Raw genomic sequence first — 20,902 nt, forward strand, 5'->3', positions numbered from 1 at the left:
TTCACGTCATCTGCCAGATGAATAAGATTATGCATATTTCCTATGAGACTCGTTTTACCATATAATTTTTCTGATATTTTCACAAATTGTATCAGAAGTTTTTTTGCATTTTCATAATTTATTAACGCCAATTTTTTGGAACATAAAATGCGGCAAGCAACATGTAGAAAGAGGAAATGTTTATATGCTGCATCGTTCAAAACTCTTTTGAAAATAATAGGCCCTGCATACAACAACAAAAATTTAAATTCTACTGCCTTGAATCTATCAAATTCGGATAAAGTTCTGGTCGTACGTTGGAATTCGATTGGTATTTGAGATTGAAGACGTATTAATAAATTAGATAATTGATTCTTTGCATTCTGGCTGATTTTCATAATTGAAGTTCCATATAACCAATATTCTAATAATTTTTTCATAATTCCTAAGCATACAAGATGCATAAAGTCCAATAAAAAATGAGTTATCATATCTATTGGTGGTTTAATGGAAAGAAGAGGAGATATCCCAGTGTGATGTTCTGGGTTGCTCTGTTGACGGAATGAAGCATCAGTTCTGGCTTGACAATTTTCATTCGGATAAATTGTCCGTCTCTCTATACGTTCTCCACGAACAGTACATCGTTCACACGCCCAGTATCCACCATGTCCTTTGACATACTTGAGTAAATCACGAGCAGGTGTATCACAAATGAAGGCTTTTATGCGTACTTGTAATAAATGATTGTCTACCAAAATTCCTTTGTTCTGTAACTGATTCACTTCATTGATAAAATTTTGTAAATATCGTTTTAAATCATTAGGTTTTTTTTTCCCCGAATAGATAGCCACAGGAAACGGTTGATAAACATCACTATTCGAGTGAATTTTGCATAGAATGGGCCAAAATTGTCTTAAATTAGATTTGAATATTTGCAGTCCATCTACATTTAGAATCAAATTAATGACTCCGTCTTGGTGAAAATTTGGATTGATGACACTTTGGAGATATTTACTCATACCAAAATATACAAATTCACTGCCATCATTATCGAACTGTTGGAGATTATAATGAGCTTTGGAAGTACCTAAGAAAGTTTTTGCACTCTTGGGCAATTCAGGTAACAACCGCTTTCTCAGAATAGCAAGTAAACTATTTATTCGAATATGAGGAATCGTTGGATTTCCACTTAAAGCCCACTGTCGCAATTCTTCAATTTCGTTTATCTCTTCAATTTCAAAACAGTCCTCCAACTCATCTTCATCCATGCTTGCCTCTCGGACGTCAGGATCCAATTTCATCTTCATCTTCATCTTCATCTTCATCTTCATCTCTAGAACTACATGAGAATATGTCAGAAGTACGAGCTTTATTTGGTGATTCGAAGCTCGATTCACTCATATCAAAATGATCCATATTTAAATGAATAATTTCTGACTCCATCTCTGTAACATGATGTTCATCTTCTACATTCGATTCATTGAACTGAAACTCGTTTAAATTTTCAGGTCTATTTGGTGCACTCAAAGTATGTGGTAAATCCCGACGCTCATTGATCACTTGTAACCTTTTGTTATCACGATATTTTTTTGCACGTAAACGTGCAAGTTCTTTTTTTCTTGCATATCGGTCTTCATCACTCATTTTTATAATATATATTCGACTTCTAAAAAATTATTTGTTTTTTCATTAATAAAACGAAAACAAACAAATATAACTTTAATATTATTGTTATATCAATTATCACAATTGCAAATATTTCCATATATAAAATATAAAGATTTAAGAAGATCTATGTCAACTCTAACCTTGTAAATTAGATAACCTCAGACTGACAATAGAATATTGACAATGATGTACATGATCGATCGTCGCCCCATCTAGGTAATTTTTGCAGAACTTGTGCATTTTTGAAAAAGAATATGTCTTGCAGATAGAATCATAGGGCCCTGATGGTTTCCCGATCAAAAATACAATACCGGAAATATTTTTTTTTTTACGTAAGGTATACCTAATAGGGTACCGATGAGGTACTACTAGGGTTACTCTGTTCGGTAATACCTAGCATCTGTTCTATCAAAAACTAATTGTTATATTTTTAATTAGGGTTGACCTGAAGAAAAACCGATAAGATTTACATAGGGTAAAATCCACCCTACATCAGCTATACCGGGTCCCGATGCATGTTGGGTAAACCCGACGAAATTTCTACGGGTAATACCATATATCTGCTCCTTTATGTCGTATTATGACATTTTCAATCAATTTACGCGCAATCATGTACATCTGTTGTATAGTGAAAACAATTTTCAAATGAATGTTTACCATCAGCTGATACCATCCGTGTAATAATCGAATCGCATATAAGAAATATCCGATGTTACAATTTGTATTACTTCGAGGCGCAACATTTGGATCCACCCCCGATTTTTGCCGATGAGATACGCGCTCGAAAAGGTAGTTATATTACTAGTGCACATGCAATCGGCCTGGCACCTGGAAAAGAAGAAATAAAACCAAGACGCGGTGGAATTTTTCGAGATATCGAAAAACACTTTAGAGATCCTGTATTGGAAAAGCGGCTGGGAGGGAGAAGGCCGCGACCGATCGCGGAATGCGAGGGGAAAGAAGGGAAAACTCACGTTGATATTTCATTTCTATTGACTTCTACCGTCACCCTCGTGCACGTTATACTCTTTCCACCTATGAATACGTAATTGAGATCTAGTTCTCTCTCTTTCTAATATATCTTTAGACCGATTCTGTTTTCTGCTTTTATCATCTTTCTATTAGAAACGGCCGAATTTTGATAATTTAATTTAGAACAGTTGCTGATCTCTTTAATGTTTTTGTTTTGGTTCTCTTAATTTAAATTTTAGTTTTTATTTTGCTAGTGTGATTTATATGCATATGTATACATACATATATGTAATATTTCAAAATTATTTTATTTAATAAAATATTTGTCTTTTGCAAATATTTATATTATATAAAATATATTTATATTATATATTTATACAAGGTGATTCATTTTAATCTTAACAGGCAAATATTTTGAAAAATATGCGAGATACGAAAAAATGTTTCAGACAAAAGTTATATGGTTTTAAAGGAGACATAAGATGGTGTCATTAATTTGACCTTAAATAGTTACTTGAAGGTCATGTGAAGGTCACCCTCAATTTTTTAAATGGAATCGCCTATTTTTTATTACATATTCTTGTAGTTTATCTCGAGAGCTTTCCAAAACACTATAATTAAGTTAGTTTTCATTAAGTACTTTCCGAGTTATGAGGCTTGAAATCGTTTCTTAATTTTACATAAACCGTAAAATATCTTATAAAATATTCATTTTTCGATTATCTTACCTTAATACTTTTATGTACAAAATAATGAGAGGAATTAATTGATGTAAAGAAAACACATAGTTGTTTCGAAAAAAAATATGTAAAAAAATATGTATTTGCAATTAACAATTACATATTTTTTCTTAAATATAACTATGTGTTTTTTTTACACCAATTGATTTCTCTCATTATTTTACATAAAAGTATTAAGGTGAGGTAATCGAAAAATGAATATTTTACAAGATATTTTACGGTTTATGTAAAATTAAGCAATTACTTCAAGCCTCATAACTCGGGAAGTACTTAATGAAAACTAACTTAATTATAGTGTTTTGGAAACTCTCGAGATAAGCTACAAGAATATGCAATAGAAAGTAAGGGGTTTCATTTAAAAAATTGAAGGTGACCTTTACGTGACCTTGAAGCAACTATTCAAGGTCAAACTAATGACACCACCTTATGTCCCCCTTGAAACCATACAACTTCCGTCTGAAACATTTTTTCGTATCTTGCATATTTTTCAAAATATTTGCCTGTTAAGATTAAAATGAATCACCCTGTATTATATATTATGTAAAATATCAATATGTGATTATCCTTATCATATAGCTTTAGCAAAGAAATATTCTAATAACAAATCCAACAATAATTAATAAAAATACTCCGCATTTAGGATTCGCATCGCGTATCGAATGTTACTATGATTCTCGTTACTCGCTGAAATTGCGAAATTCCGATGTGCTCGCATCCGATGATGAGTTGTTGACACCTCTCGACCGTCTTCCGACAGCGGTGAAAGGGGCGTTGGTGAAATTCTCGATTCCGTCCCTCGCGCCGCGTCTCACCGCGCGGCTGAGATACTCCGTTGAATCGTGGGGACTAATCAGTTTAGGGTGGAAACGCGCGAAGCGGCGCGCGCTTAACAGTAATTCCGTGTAAGAGGCGTCGATGCCGGATTGCTGCAGCACTTAGCAGTTGTCGCGTAGCGCACAACGTAGTATACGGTAGGGACCGACCGAGCCAACCGAACCCAAACCCCCGAACTCTGTGCGGGGTTGCCGAGATACGCAAACACCCTCGCGCGCTTGGTTGTGCTTGCCTGGCGAAACGCACGGACTGTGAGAGAGCAAGGCCTGTTTGTCTGGACTGGAATCCAAGTAAGAGGCGGGCGGTGAGGAGAGAGAAGTTGAGCAAAGTGCGCTTATCCCTCCATAACGCGTGCAACTGCATCCTGCTCTCCTCTCTGCTAGTAATGCGCACGCTATATCGCGCCGTACCCGGTATCCGTACCGGGATGAATGGTAATGAATGCATGGTACGTTTGTGCGCGCCGTATGATGAATTCGTCGAGATGTCACGCGCGTACCTTCGCGCTCTGAAATAGGAATGGCGAATGATCGATATGTCCGAGGAATTTCTGTCAGGTATCCGTATTCTTGAAAATGTTCGTACATATCTCGAGAAAAGGAATAATGATGCTTTATCGAGTTAAGAGAGAGTTATTCCATTCGAAAAGGTCCTTTTCATCAAGGGTTGTGCAAGTAATCAATGATGGAATTATTTGAAGGATTAATTCTCTAATATTATGGAAGCATTTAATATAATTTAATGTGATTATATTTTGAAAAAAAGAGAAAGAAATCGCTAAATTGCTATTGGTTTCTAAAACAATATTTACGGATTATTGTAACAAGATCAAACAAGATACATTGAATTTTCCGTGACGAAATGCATCGTTCGTACGGATGGGATCCCGCTAGAATGATGCGTTTATCCTTCGTGCAAGTGCATTTCGCCAACGTCACGTTCCGCTTACTATGACGGTTGCACCGGAACCGATGATTGTGTGTCGTTGCGCTGCTTGTGCCTCGAAGCCGCCGTGAAATTCCGTGTGCGACAAGTGAACTCCGGCTGTTCAAATAAGAAATAACGATGGAACTTGGATACGTAGGTATCCTCGTATATCTTTTTTCCCATAGACATGTTACTAGTACGACTAGTAGGTTTTTTCAGGATAGTTATCTTGACATTTCAACATCAAATATGACATTAAGTAGAAAATTTATTAACAAAGTATTAACGGAGAAAGATTTTGTATTGGTTATTTGTTGTTAATAATTTTTGGTTTAATTATATTTTTTTGAGAAAATTCCAATTTTTTTTTAAGATTTTTATATCAAACATGACATTTAATTATTTTTTTTTAATATGCAGGATAATTTAAAATAATAATTATATGATGTAGTTACGAAGAAATAAATTTCAATTGTAATTCAAGGAAAATGATAAAATTACATATAAAAAGAACAAAGATAAAAGATAATAGCATCCATAATTGACAAATATCAATAGTATTAATAATTTTACATACGCGTACAATACATCAGTTTTAAACAAGAAGCTGGTTTGCCCAATGTATTGGAAAGGTGGATATCGTGCGTAAATTGATAGTCGTTGCAAATTCAATTGCTGGAATGCTTACTCGGTGGATTGATTCCTTGGCCACTGATTGCTAAATACGCATCTGTGGGAAAGCAGATCTGGTCTGTCTGGATCAGAACTCCGATAGGGAAACCTGCGTTTGTGTATATCTCGTCGCGCATTGAATCGTACCAACATGCCGAGCTTTCATCTAAAACCCAACAGCGGCGATTGGGTTTGTATTCTCTATGACGTACGGTTAAATTCGTCGTGTCGTGCAAAGTTTCGCGCAATAGAACGACAACTTGCGGAGAACAAGGATCAGTGACTTTTAAACGTGGATCAAGAAATAGATGCGAAGGAAAATCAATCGATAGTTTCAAACAACTTTTCAAATGCCTCTTTCCATAACAGTGTGGATTATGACACATAGATGACACATAAATTCGTATTTTAAATCTTTTACGGAATTAAAATCTAACTCTTTTCCCCTCGATCTGTTAAAAGCGATATATTTTACAGGACTTTTTTCGATTATTTTTCTCTATCTTTTTATCATGAAGGATGCGTGATCAGTCCTCGGGCTTCTGTATAACGACGCGAATTGCGACTTTATTTCGTCGTTTTTCGCGGGTAAAGTCCGATCGAAAATACATTCGGTCGCTGGCAAATGGAAAAAAAAGGAGGCAACGGAACACGTTTTCTCGAACGACAAACCCAACGGCTTTTTAACGCGATTGCTCTCTGACGGCCCGTGTCCTGGCTGTGTTTCCGTACGAGCAATTGAATCACTGTTGCCAATCAAGAGGAACTTTTGCGCAAAGAGGAAAAAGCGAGTCGCATGGCGCTCTGCAACGATTGCCGTAACGCGATTTGTCCATCGCAATTCGCGGCTCAGTTATTGTGCTTTTAGCGACGTTACCTTTGTCGATTGGTTTTTCATCTCGGGTGACACAACACGAGATATAATAATTTGGTGAAAATGTAGCGATAAATAAAATATCGTTTGTGAGAACGTCCCGTTTCGTTCTTGTTGACGCGTACCGTTGAAAGATTAAAGTGATATTGTTACATGTCTCAATGAAAATGAACAGAGATTTTTATCGAGTTTCAATTTCGCCAATTTCGACACTTTGATCGACGATATTTAATGGTTATTCGTAGAAACACTTTCATGGCGCGACAGAAATTAAGCCCCGTATATTAAGGCAAAGTCAAGTCCTTTAATGCGATATAGGTGATAAAGCGACATAAGCTTAACTTTCTTAGTGGCACATCAATTGAATGATGAAGGTAATAAAAAGATACGAGTATATGCTTTTAACGCCATCATACTACTTTATGGCTTATAGCGTCTCACTTTTGCGCAGGACTCGTAAAACAAAGTACCGCAAATAAGGAAACTTAGATAAATAAAGCAATTCGTGCGCGCGATTCTTCAACATATTTTAATATTTTCTCGAGTACTATATCTTTCATCAATTTATTTCGTTCGTTTACTTACGAAAAGGATTTTTTTAAATTAAGAATTTGTTCGAAAAGAAAAAGAAAAAGATGCCATATTTAAAAAGAATTTCTCATAAAACATACGTATAGAGAAAATGATGAAATATTGGAAAAACTTTAGAAACAAAAGTATTGAAATTTATTTCCTTTTTTTCTTATTGTTAGGTTAAAGTTCTACGATAAATATCTATAATCTTATAGTCAAGTATTCTCTCTCACTATTGTTAAAATTTTTTTTATAAATATTAGAAAATAAATATAAATGGTGAAATTTATTAATGCAAAAAATTTGCAGAAATTGTAATTCTTTTTATGTGATGATATAAAAGTGATAATATAAATCATAAGTATTAATATTTATGAAAATAATAAATATTTATGAAAATAATAAAATAATAAAATAGAAAAACATCGAAAATTCTAACGTCCATACTACTCATTGTGCACAAAAATAATGATCATATTTATTCATTGAAACATGTCTAGACGAAATGATCAATTCTTTCGCGAAATGAGCAAGCTATATTTGTGAATTCACGGTGTTTCATAGATGAGTGCACATAGCTGAAAATATTCTATTCAAGCTCGATCTATCTTGCCTCCTTCGCAAAGTCATGGAGCGATATTTGGACGAAGCGATATGCTTGTTGCGAGCAACGTGACGATGGCGAAAATTAATAACTTCGATACGTTCCTAATGGCCGTTTCCGCTAACAGCTACTCTCGAGGCCGCGCTTTTCAGGACGTCGTGTCGCGCAAAAGCCCTCGCGGACGTTACTATTGAAACGTCTCCATTTCAAATGCCGCGAGGGGAAATATAACATCATAAATCATCGCCCCAAACGCTTTACCGGGCACGCCGGTAGGGAATGCGTTAATCTAAGAAAGATTGACGTCCGGCTTTCCTACAAACGGGATATAAAGCGACATGACGACGCTCTACACGATCATTTCTCTGTTACGGTTGATCCGTTACGTTAATCCTTTTATGCGCCTACAATTACACTATACATGGAATCCGTTCTTCCTGAATGATTGATAAACATATTCATATTTCTATGTGTCTTAAAATAAGTAGTGACCTGCGCGAAGACAGAAGAATAGACTATGATTATGTTTTCGAGATGTAAAAGACATAGATGTTACATTAATATTGCACAAAATGAGACGAGTACTTTCAGAATCGCGCGCTACAGCTGTCATTTTTCATCCCAGATGTTCGCAATTCACGGCTACAATTTACAGCTAATCGACACTCGTTGCAATGCTGCCTAGTCGCTGAACATTGACCGTCATCCAGTGCACAGGATGCAACGGAATGCAATCGAATTATCGTGAGCTCATCACCGGCATTTCTCTTCCGACTAGCGCGCGCTGTCCCTTGTCTCTCGCCTACTCTCGGCCGTTCTCTCCCATTAAACAATACCTTTATGCAAATCATCCCGGCTTAATTGCGACTGCTTTGCATGCGTGGGTTATCCGCGTGACAATCATGGTATCGCGATCGCCAATAGTATCGTTCGCGGCCACAGGAGTCTACCCGTGTCGTTTCCCATGCTTTACCGTACGTGGCATACAATAGGTTTTGTACGAAGAATCTTGGTAGTTATATCCGCGACATCATAACAAAACATTCTCATTATTCCTTCATCCGCATTCCTGGCTCCTTCAGAAACGCCTCTCGGCGGTATTATTATTGTCATTACGCATCTCTCGAGAAATTCGGTACGCGTATTGTTCGGCGCATAACGATTTAATTTCATGTGAGAAGAGGGACGGGTCGAATGGAATTTATCCTTTACAGCGTTTACCAAGCGCAGAACAATTTCGAATGAAAAAAGTAATAGCTTCCTTTCTAAAGCGTATACAATGAAGATACGATCATGGATTGTAATCTTGCTCCTGACAGCGTCACGCGTGGACAATACTTGCATAAAAAAGCATTCGGAGATAATGGGACTTTGTAGTAAAAAATTAGCCAAAAGATAAGAGTGAAAAAAGACGCCGCGACGAGACATGATATATATAATTAAATAATTTATCAAACAGTGGATCAAATTTTGCTATGAAAAATATAATAATAATTTCATTGCAATAATTATTTTATTAAGTATTTTATCAAAATGAAATAAATTTTTATTAAATCTTAATCTTTAAGTAAAACTCGAACATAATGGCGCTTGTAACATGTCTTTGAGAAATTCCACATAGAGACTTTTCTACTTTTCCCTTTTAGAGATAGAAAGCCGTTCCACCTCCTAATTAAAATAGCAAACACAGAAGCAGATTATGAAAAGAGCGTAGCAATGAAAATTAATCGCGGCGCAATCGCTTGCACCTCCACACGTCGTCGGAACCCTTTTACAACAGCACGCAAAGGGTCTCGCATACCGAACCTCTCCACCCTCTTCTCGACGTACACGTCGGCCGTCGCGAAAAGAAACGAGCACGGACTGATACCTTTGTGTACGCACCACTCTCGTTACGGTGTAGCCATGGTAACACGACATAGGCAGAATTCCGGGGCGGCAAAAGCGTGACGAAGTAAGGAAGAATAGACAATGATGACGCGCCGGGTCGCGCGGATGACGATGGGTCTCTCGACGTGACTCTCGACACACACGAAGACCGCAAGTGAGATCGCCCGTTGCACGCGACACCCATGTGCCTTGGAGCTCATCCAGTTCTCGCACCCCGCTTCCCTATCTTCCGTATCTCCCATGCGAGAGACTCGAGTGCCTGTTGTATTCTTTAGATGCTGCATCACTTATCTCGCCACCTTATTGCCACTTTAGAACTGATATAAACGTAACGCAATGAATAATTGTCCGTCCAAATTGATACGCATCTCGCTGGTTCATTAAAAAAATAGAGGTGACAATATGCCAAGTCGCATGAGAAAAAATCTATAGGAGACTCTTAATTAGTTATTTGCTGTACTAGTTTTAATGTGATAAACAAAACTTAGCATTTTGTTCAAAAGTAGTAAATTAAGATAATAAATTTTTAAAAAAGAAAAGATCTGTAGATAGCAGAAAATAATACCGTATTAATGATCATTTTAATTCATTTGTGCTACTTGATCTGAATGAACTTGAATTTATTAGTAGCGTGTTGATGAATTATTTCTTTACAGTATATTTCAATGTAATTTGTATATAAAATTTGACAAATATGAAGGGAATGACACTGTTGTTAAAAATTTCAAAGCATGATAAAGTATTTATACGAATACACCGTTATTGAAAATTTTAAAGTACGACAAAATATTTATACGCACGCGAACACTTTTTTTATAATTTCTAAATGGATTTCTAAATAGAATTTTACAAGTTTCCTTAAAGAATTAATTACGGACGAATTAAGAATTAAAAACGGTACTCTTGTATGCTGACCGAATAAACCTCGGAGGGGAACTTTTAATCTTCTCTACCATCAGCTTCGACCGAGAAGGTTCATGTTGAGACACCATTTACTTGCATGCCTTGGAGCGCATCCAGCTTTCGTAACCTTCACGTGTCTCCTCTTTATTTCAATAACATTTTAAATCGTTGAGATTATGCGATTTTTTATAATCTCTCAACATTGATTTCTTCGACGTCGGTTAACATTAATTTCCATCTAGTTTATATTACTCTTGTTTTTATTTATTAAAATTATAAACCTCATTGAAAAGCATTTAGTAAAACTACAATTGATACTAATCGAAACGGGAAGCAAAAAGGGAAATAGTATTGATTTTTTGTCATTCTAGTAACATTAACGTTGTCTGAAATTGAAAACGACCTATTAACTAAGGCACCGTTAAATTGATACAGGAAATAATAAAGAGGATATACTACAGGTCTTTTTAAAACAAATGCAGATGTTAATTGGACATCCATGCAATTACTGCTTATTGTCTACCCATCAAACTCTGTTCGATCATAATTGCTCGTTAGAATATACAGTGAATCTGCTTTTATAACACGGCACACGTTATTTTATTACTACGCACATCGGACGCGATGAATATTGCCAGCGGAGAATATCAGATTTAAATCGGGCTTCATTTAACTTAACGATATTGATCAAATATTTTTACTGATTACAGCGGTATAATTAATTATTCACTTCTCTCTCGGATTGGCTCCGTCACATTCCGATACGAACAATATCGATCGAGTGAAAAATGGATCGCCCGATAATATCAGCATTCTCTCGCCATTTATCTCGACCGGCTCATTTATTTGACGCCGTAAAAAATAGCGAACTTTAAAACCGATATTGACCCAACCCCGTCGCCAGCTATAGAGACCGCGTCGCGAAAAGGACACACCATAAACCGTGAAGATTACTCCTTCAATATTCATGTACTTCTGTCATTACCATAGAACTACCTCTAAAACCAGTCGCTCGATTCTCGCGGGAAGGAAAGATAGGCTCCGAATAATTCATTCCAACATTTGTATCCATGCACGTAAGTCGTATACCGTGCGATTGTATAAAACCGACTCGGCAATATAAGTGGTATATTCGATTTTATGAAAAGAATATCTGCGAAACTTGAACTTGGTCTTTTAAGCGTCAAATGGCTGCGGAGAATCTATCCTTAATTAAATCTTTAATTGATCTTATCAATCCTTTAATTAACATACGTATACATATTTTTTTCTGTTTAGTTCTCTCTTTCCCTTTTGGAAATTTTATCATCAGTTTTGAGTTCGCGTGAAGGTTTACCATACATTTCTCAAAATTACGTCGACGATGATCGATCAGTCGTCTCTCTCGACTATTGTAGATGTCGTTTTTGGCGAGTTTTGCTCACTAAAAGATCTCGCGCTGAATCACGTTTCTCAGAGAATCGGCAGAGACAGGGAGAACATCGCCTCGGGCTTAGATAGAGAAGCGCTCCGAAACGAAGTAAATTGTTGAGGAGGACGAAGAGAAAGGAGAAGAGGAATGCCATTACTCCGCCCGCGAAGCCGAACTCGGCGCCTACGAGGAGTTGGAAGGAGGCGTCGAAGATGGGACAGGTGCAGGGGAGAAAAGAGGGAGAAGAAAGTGGATTTTAATACCGCTTATTTTATTCATGCTTATAACCCTGGCTTTCGCCCGCTAAGGATTTTCATAATAACGGGCTTGTCCTCCCTCTACTGCCGAGGATCCGCGGGCGTTATAGGCGAGAGGTAGTCGGTGTCGAGCTTACGAAAATTCTCCTGTGCTTCTGAAAGCGAAATTACGCCTGCGGCTCTTACACAAATGCAATACTTCCACATATTTTCTTTCTTAAATGCGAATAAAGAACACGATAATGTGAGAGATGTAATATATGAAATGATAAAAATCTCGAATTTAAAGAGAAATATATATCGAGGAGAACAGAAAAACTTTTCAATCGATGCATCGATCCACTCTTTATATTCTTTTTAATTAAGATATGAAAAATCGTCAATGATTATAAATTTTAGTCCAAATGTACGTTAGGTTTAAGTTTGTTTAAAGCTATCATTAAGATTTTCGCAGAATGGCCATTTGTAAGACGCCTGACAGCATCACGTACATCTTATAAAATCCCGCTATTCCAAAGTAGTTTGTGTTTGCGAGATTTTACGACTGCCCTCTCGAGGGCCCGCGAACATTGTCTTTCCGCTATGTAAGTATGCTCTACTGCCGGATTGCGCCGAGTCCCTCCTCTGAAAATCGAATTTGGCACGCTGGTGGCACTTCTTCTCCGACATTTCACTTCCGGGTCCCAGCAAACGTTTCCCCAAGTCGCATCCCAGCGACTTTATTATGCGCGTCACACGCGAGGCACTCCGCAGCCACTTTCCGGCCGCGAACTTCCGATTTTTCTGGCCATAACTCGGATGTGTAAACCTGAGCTTGCAGAATACTTAAGGGGCTTCTTGACCTCGACGTCTCCTTTTTACGCGGTCTCGAGGCCAGAGGGGAGAACGTTAACTTGTCCCCCACTCTCTCGCGAAAAGTTTTCGCCCCCTGTTGTCTTCCGCTCCCTCGTTCTTCTTCTCTTCATCCACTTGCGCGTTGGCTTTCTCGTTCGCGTTGCTCTAAAACAATTCACGAAGGAGCGAAGAAGTTTCGCCCGGACGCATACCAGACAGCGAGAGCGAGAGAGGGAAACGAAGAGCGAGGAAGTATGAAGGGAAGATGGGGTAGAAAATCGCAGACTTTAATAACGCGTTTCCGCCGGCACGTGAAATTCTTCTCGCGTTGAGGTACAATGCGGAAAATCGAGAACACCCCGCCGCGGAAAAGGGCGCACGAAACTCTCCTCGTAATTTACGGGGAAACGTGCCGGGAGTCGAAAACCGGGCAAATATCATTGCCCGCTTCTTTTTCCCCAGTGGTCCAGTTATAATCAAGGGTACCCTCACGAGGAACCAATTGAATTTGTCGGCAGCCGCCCGCACTATTCCTGCCGCCTCTCGCGAAGAACTAATTATTAGACCGCGGAGTTTTAGTTACACGTGCGCTCCATCTGAACTTTTATCATCGAGCAACGTGAAGCTAATTGAAAACGGCCGAACGATACGTTTATCTTAATTAAGCAACCAGCGAGCACTTTTTGTTTGTCACGTGTCAATGTTTTATTTCCTATATTACGTAAAGTTTTAAGATAATTGTCCAAATTTCTACAAGATTTTGAACTTGGAAGAATCGGAAGTTTTCGTTATTTGAATTAAGCATAAGAATTTTTTAAAGAAAGCATGTTTCCTCTTGTGTAATCTTTTTTTTAACAACTCGTGCAACTTTATTAAAACATGTTATTAAAAAAAAATGCGGAAAAAAAACAAATTACCTCTCGAAAAAAAAGAGAGTAAGATGAAAGAAAGATTATTCGCGTTGACATTTAAATCCATGGTCGGGGATGAATCCGCCACCAGCGCGTGGAGCCAAGACGAAAGACGTTCCGGGACGAAATCTCGGGGATTGGATAATTTTTCGTGTCCACCTTCGCGTAAGCTCCGGGGGTACGTACTTACAATCTAGAGTACGTCGAGAGGACAAAGACGGAGAGGCAACGGCGTATAAAATGGGCGAAGAGGAAGAGCGGGCAGGCGTGTAGAAGGTGTCGCGCGGATGCAGCCGGCTGTAACGTAACCGAGTCTGGCGCCGTATTTGTCTTTTGGTGCAGCTATTTTCCCCGTATCTCTCTTTGCTCTTCCTTTACGTCTTCCATTTTCCTCTGTCTCTCGGCACCGCCGCCGGAACGGCATGCGAAGGCATTTTCGTCTGCGCAGGTACTGAGAGTAATCCCTGAAGTGTCATCAAAATCAGGATTAATTATTGTCGGAAAATTGTTGATGTTGAAAATGATGAAATTTCAGTGTGATAACGAATAAGGACCGTTAAATGATATGTATTTTCGCAAACATATATAAATATAAATTTCTTTTAAAACTAATTTTTTTATTTTTCTAGTCAAATAAAATGCAAATTAATCAATATTAAAAAAACTGGAAAGCAGGCACAGTAAATATTTATATCGAATTAATATTGAGAAAAAAGTATACATTATATTATTAATAGAGTTCGCCATAATTTTTGAAAAATTAAATTTTGAAGAATTAATTGTTTAGTAATCGGTGAGCAATAATAAAAAACTTCAATTATTATAAATAATAAATCTTTTTGTTTTATGTTAATCTTCTTTATGTTACTTTTGTTTTTTTCAAAATAAAAACTAATGTTGCATATACACCTTTATATAATTTGATTTTTTCTATTTTTAGATAAAGATATAACATTTTAAGAATTTTATTATAATTGTCAAATTGATTTTAGTATATTTATTTAATTAACAGTTTTGCATATGATTATTATTCTTACGTCAAGAGACTAATTAAGTTCTGCTACAAAGATTAGAAAAATTATATACACATATGAATTTATTAGTTTAACATTGTTCTCTTTTTGTAACAAATTTGAATAATTACTAATTAGATGTTACTAACAAACAATAAAAAAATTTAATTAGAAAAAACGCAGTCGCGTAATCGAATATATTCTTCAAAAGTGATGCTAAGAAAAGTTTATTTGGAAAAATTTTATCAAGAGATAAAAATCTTTGTATTTCCTTCTCCCTTTATCTATCTATCTATCTATCTATCTTTCTGTCTGTCTCTCTCTCTAGATTTTTCCAGGATCCTTTCCTTCTTGTCTCAATTTCCCGGACAGCCTGACAGCTGTTACCTTCTCGGCACCAAGTTTTGTCGATGGTGGGATTACTCGTATCGACGCCGACAAAGATGGATGCGCAACGTCGACGTTGATTGCTTAAATAGATACGCGGTGAACGATTATCCCGAAATGTTTCCTTCTGTTGGCTCGTGGCGTTTAATTCAAGAGCAATAGAGTTTTTATCACGGAACGAGAGAGGTATATTAGACGCTTTTTGTACGCGTTCTCCTCTCTCTCTCTCTCTCTCTCTCTCGCGCGCACCTAAGTACCGCTCGAACTTGGTTTCGGAGCGAGTGCCGACGACGATGAAGAGGGCGAACCTCGGCCTGGCCGTTTTATCGCGGCTCGCCGCTGAGCAAGCAGGGACTCCATCTCTCACGCAACTTCAGGATTTGATGCATGTGCCGCCGGAACATTTGTTCGATCCCCCTCGAGTCTTTCCCGTCCCACGCCGTTTCTCTCCTCTCGGGCGCTTCTCCCCTCCGGTCTGCTTTCCTCTCTCGTCGGTGTCTTTCTTTCTCTCGAATTTCTTCCTCCGCCGCGTCCTGTACCCCGCGTATCCCCGCGTCACGGTCCCCGCGAGGGTATTGGACCTTCCGTCTCCGCGGTAGGCAGGTTTATTTTTATTCCATACGATTCATTCGATTGAACATGACTTGTGGTTACAGTCCCGGCGATATATTTCCGATATTACGGGACGACATTCCAACTCTCGTGGTCCCGCGAGTCTCTTGTATTCTTTGCCCATATCGCTCGTCCGCCCCTTTCTCCGCGCGCGCGCTCTCTCGCTGCCGCCGACCGCGGTAAAATACGTACGATCCTCTCTAGAATAATAGCGGCTTCCGGGGAATTCATGGATGTACCCCATCCGCGGCGATGGCGCGGATGCGGGGGCGGCGGCAGCAACGGCGGTCGTTGCAGCTGGTTCGATTTCAGAAATTAGCCCCCGGTATTTCCTGCGCCCCGTGGAAATCCTTTTGTCGGGTAAGGGTCGTCCGGCGGAAGACGGATGCTGCCGCATGGTGATCCGTTAACCCACATACGGAAATGCACTTGAGCGCAGGAAACCCTTGTTAGTAACTTGTCTTAATTGCGGCCGTGAGTAATTGCGGGGGATCCGTGGAGGAGCAAATCCATTTTCGTGAAAGTGACGGGCAATTGATTCTTGATATGTATATATCAGAAGAAACATAATATACTCCTCTTTGTTTATCGCGTTTGGAATATTTTAATTATTCTAGATATCGATGTCAAAGCGTATTGTACAAGTAAATACAAAATGTGCATCATAGACATAATTCGTTGACATGCTCCGTTGACGCAGCGTAAATGCGGCGTAAGGCCAATTTAAAGAAACTAAAGTCTCATTTAATGCTTGTCACGTTAATATAATGGAATTTTCGCAGGCGATGCGATATCATTATTACTGAAACGCGTTCCGTAAAATGCGGACCATAATAATTGCGCGACAACGTTAATTCATTTCCCTCCTCGCACGAATAATTTTCTATGTAAATACGCGCATGCATAATAATCTCTCTCTCTCTCTCTCTCTCCCCTTTCTCCTCCGCCGCAGCCTTCTAATTAACACGTTACGCTATCCTAACGCGTCGCTTCGCTCGAAATCGATATAGCGCGGCATTAATTATTGCTTTACGATGGTCCTTGATTAAATCACGATATCACTGGTTAGCGTTGACTTGGATGTCGTAACCAATAGTCGTAGCTATCCGATAAACACTTTGCCCTGTACACGCGTTTCGCCGGGGAAAATTCAGTTTACCCCACTCGCGCATTAACTTCATTTTGTAATATCATCGCTATCGGGACATTGCGCCGCTAACGATACTGTCGTAATTGCGCGTGCCACGATATAACTAGATACTCAGTAACGATCTCAACGACGTTAATACCCTTTTATTGGTTTTCCTGTAAAATGTTTTTCGCAAATATAGGCGTATCGTTTGCCTTTAATTGAAATGAAGAGATGCCCGAAAAACCGCTGCAAACACAATATTTATTAAAGAAAATTGAAAAGTAGAAAATTAATAAACGATAAATACCAGGCAAAGAAAATTTCTCTATATAATATAAAATTAATAATTTATAAAAATAAATTGTGTGTTATTTAAATTAAGAATTTTTTATTATGAGATTAACACAGTATTTATAGTCAATACTATAATAAAAATGAAGTAGATTATAATATTCAGGATTTATTTCACGTTACCAATTTATTGATTTTTTTATCTATTGATGAATTTGAAAAATATTCAACAGAATGTCTAGTTTCAATTAGTACTATTTCGTTTATAGCCCATAATAATTAATCCTTACCAGTTTGCAAGATGACAACCGTTCAATTGAAGGCTCAATAAATCATTCCAGCTAATACTTAAAAGTCACAAAGATTGCTAATTACGTGATGCTACGTCAATGCTAATTAATGGATGCGTTGACATTATACACTATACATATAATAACCATCATCGTGTGAAAGAGGAACTAGATAACTAACAGCATATCCGAATTATCTGCTAATAAATAGCAATATTGCGGAGAATCCCGATTCATTCGATTATTTCCGAGATTAGTAGCTTGTAGCATAGTGATTCACTATTCAAACTGGGGATTTCAGAAAGGTTCTCATGCATCGCCATTAAATGATACAACTAAAATCCACTCTCATCCGATTTAATTCGCGAGTGCCGGTCATAAAGAATGATAAAGCGAATGCGACTAACCAAAACGAGTAATCAATGTATGATAATCATCTCAAAAAGTTCAATATGTATTAGCGTATTTATGAAAGAGATTGTTTATCGATTTCATAACTATCATCGTTTATAAGCGGATTGCATGTTGTTCGTTCAATGAACGAGTATACAATTTATGTGAGAACTTAAAATTGCGTTCACAGTTTATACAGAAGGAATAGAAGTCTTTATTAGTCTTTGATCTGATCGAAGAATTTATACTGACGGAGCGCTTTTAGAATAATCAATTCTAACAAAAAAAGAAAATGCTTCAAGAGTCATATATAAATAAATAAAATATATAAAATTATAATAAAATAAATAAAATAAATAAAATTATAATAAAATTGATAAAATTCCGATTTAGAAAATTATATATATAGTGCACGTATGCGTAATGTTTTTAACAAAATAATTTTATTGTTCGAAAAAGGAAAGAAATTCTGATTCTTCATTTTTTGTTTTGATTTAATTCTCACATGCCTTTTATAATCCGCGTAAAAAAGAATAAAGGGAAACATTTCAAAACATCAAAAGAAATTAAAATTATTATCCTGATAAATATATCTCTCATGTGTTCCAATAATATTCGATTAAATTTTCTTTTATCTTCTTTATTGTGTCAAATATAATGATTTTGTTTGTGCGAGAATTGAAATGCAAAAATAATCGGAAAATAAATTTTTATTTGCGTGTTTGATTGTCCGCTCTTGATCAGTTACACTTTAAAATTTTGATTGAATCGGCAATATGCTTTTAAAATATATCAGTGAAATCTACCGTTTTAAATTGTAAAAAGATAATTCCTAAATTTGATATACGCAGTATCACAAACAAGAGACTGAAATAAATAAACAATTAGAGATCAATGAATAATTATAATGCGTGGTAATAGAGAAAACATTCACCTCTGCGGAGAAGAAGCTATTTTATTATGCATTAAACCCATATAATATTCCATTATTGCTTTGAGAACTTGCTCTTAAATAATTCATTCCGTTTCACTGTTGTTACAGAACAGGGACAAAATACGAGTAAGAAAAAGACGACATTTTCGAGATTGTTACGAGGATTGAAGACTCATAGGAAAGAGAAACAAGGACAGCAAGCTCAAGGCTCTCCCAGGCACGGTCGCGCAAGGATGGGCGTCCCTCAAAGGGTAAGCGTGTATCCATACAATATATTAAAGGACACTATGAATGAAAAGATAACAGTGATATCTCGTCAGTTCAATCATTGAATTTGACATGAGTAAGGAATTAAAATACCGCACTAACGGGACCGATGCTCGGAATGTACAATTTTTGAAATTTCCCAAAGCTCTCAATTTTTCTTTTTTCCCTTTTTTTTCAGCACATTTATCATACCATATGTACGCACTCCAGGGAGTGCGGCAAACGAGATAAAATTGCATTTTGCTTCACTGTTGCATTCATTTTGATCATCGCGTAAAGAACTTTTTCAAAGGCGAATTTGCGCGCAACAGGGGAAGCGCAGTTTAATTCTACTTTGGATCTACTTATATTTCGGCGAACATAAACGCATTCGTGTAAATCTATGTCATGTAATTGCGTGACTGCACGACATTATCGTGTATGTTCGTGAAGTTCCTGCGAGCTCTTTTCGACGACGAAATATTAAACTTCACGCGGCGCTCTTCGACGAGAATGCAGGATAATTTCCATCGCCGTTTACTTCCGCTGGCGCTTTTATTAAACACGTCCAGCCGGCAGCAAACTGCCACACGAGAATGACGGAATTCGGAAGTTCTCGTCCATCTATTTACTATGCATGCCTGTTTTTCGGTACGCTGGAGAGCACTTTTCTTTTTTTCTCTCTCTCTCGTCACTCTGAAAAGTCACTGTCTGACGCGGTATCACTCGTTTTTCATGTGAATTGCATCTCTCAATGGCCAAATGCTCAACTTTAATATGCACGTTAATGGCGATTCGTTTTTTCACCATTAATCTGTCTTGTGTGGATTGCTGAATATATATATATATATATATATATATATATATATATATAATATATGGGTAATTTATAATTAAATCACAATAATATCTCTGTCATTTCCTCTATTTTTTTGTCTCAAGTTTAATATAACACTTCGAATAAAAATTATATTTTTTAAAACTTATTTTAAATGTTATTTTTAGCGAAGAAAATTGAAAGTATAGAAGGTGAATAGCTTTAGCATAATTTTGCTTTAGTTTCTCCAAAAATTAAACATAAAGAACAGGATTATCATAAGAAAATTCATTTATTGATTTACCGAAATAATTCCTGTTCTAGTCACCATGAATTATTTAATTGTATTTTAAAACTATATAATGTGCATTAAATTATTGACATTGATAAAATTAATTGAGAAAAGAGAGAAAGAGAGATACAATTTATAATTATATTTTCGTAAATTAATTTTGTAGAAGTGTATCTATTAGAAAATATCGCAGATGAATTATCTTATACTAAAAAGTTTTAGCGATCAATATTCAAGTTGCATTTATTTACCCATCGATATATTTGCTAATATATAAACAAGCGTGATCGTTATGTTTACACCGTATACTGATTTGTAACCGCGAGTTTAAAACGAACATTACGTTTCATTTTTATTTGCCGAGAAATTTTCATCCTCCGCATTAATCCGAGCAATAAAGATCGCGGTAGGTAGGCAACAACCGCAGCTCGTTTATTTCCCTGGCG

The 20,902-nt window shown here is 37.1% G+C and overlaps 1 protein-coding gene across 7 annotated transcripts in view; it reads left to right on the plus strand.

The window, feature by feature from the left end:
* Nucleotides 1-20,902, plus strand: part of LOC145967325 (uncharacterized) — a 363,462-nt gene that overhangs the window by 256,395 nt on the left and 86,165 nt on the right. For all 7 annotated transcript variants that reach the window (XR_014437343.1, XR_014437341.1, XR_014437342.1 and 4 more), the window contains exon 5: nucleotides 19,210-19,352. Coding sequence is in view for 4 of the 7 variants with exons in the window: in XM_083092118.1 (XP_082948244.1) it covers nucleotides 19,210-19,352 (143 nt within the window). In the remaining 3 variants the exon portion in view is untranslated. The remainder of the gene's footprint in view (nucleotides 1-19,209; nucleotides 19,353-20,902) is intronic.

This window comes from Camponotus vicinus, unplaced genomic scaffold, assembly GCF_025532165.1.
Source record: "Camponotus vicinus isolate PSW18456_S1 unplaced genomic scaffold, iyCamVici1.0 SCAF_2, whole genome shotgun sequence".
NCBI lineage: Eukaryota > Metazoa > Arthropoda > Insecta > Hymenoptera > Formicidae > Camponotus > Camponotus vicinus.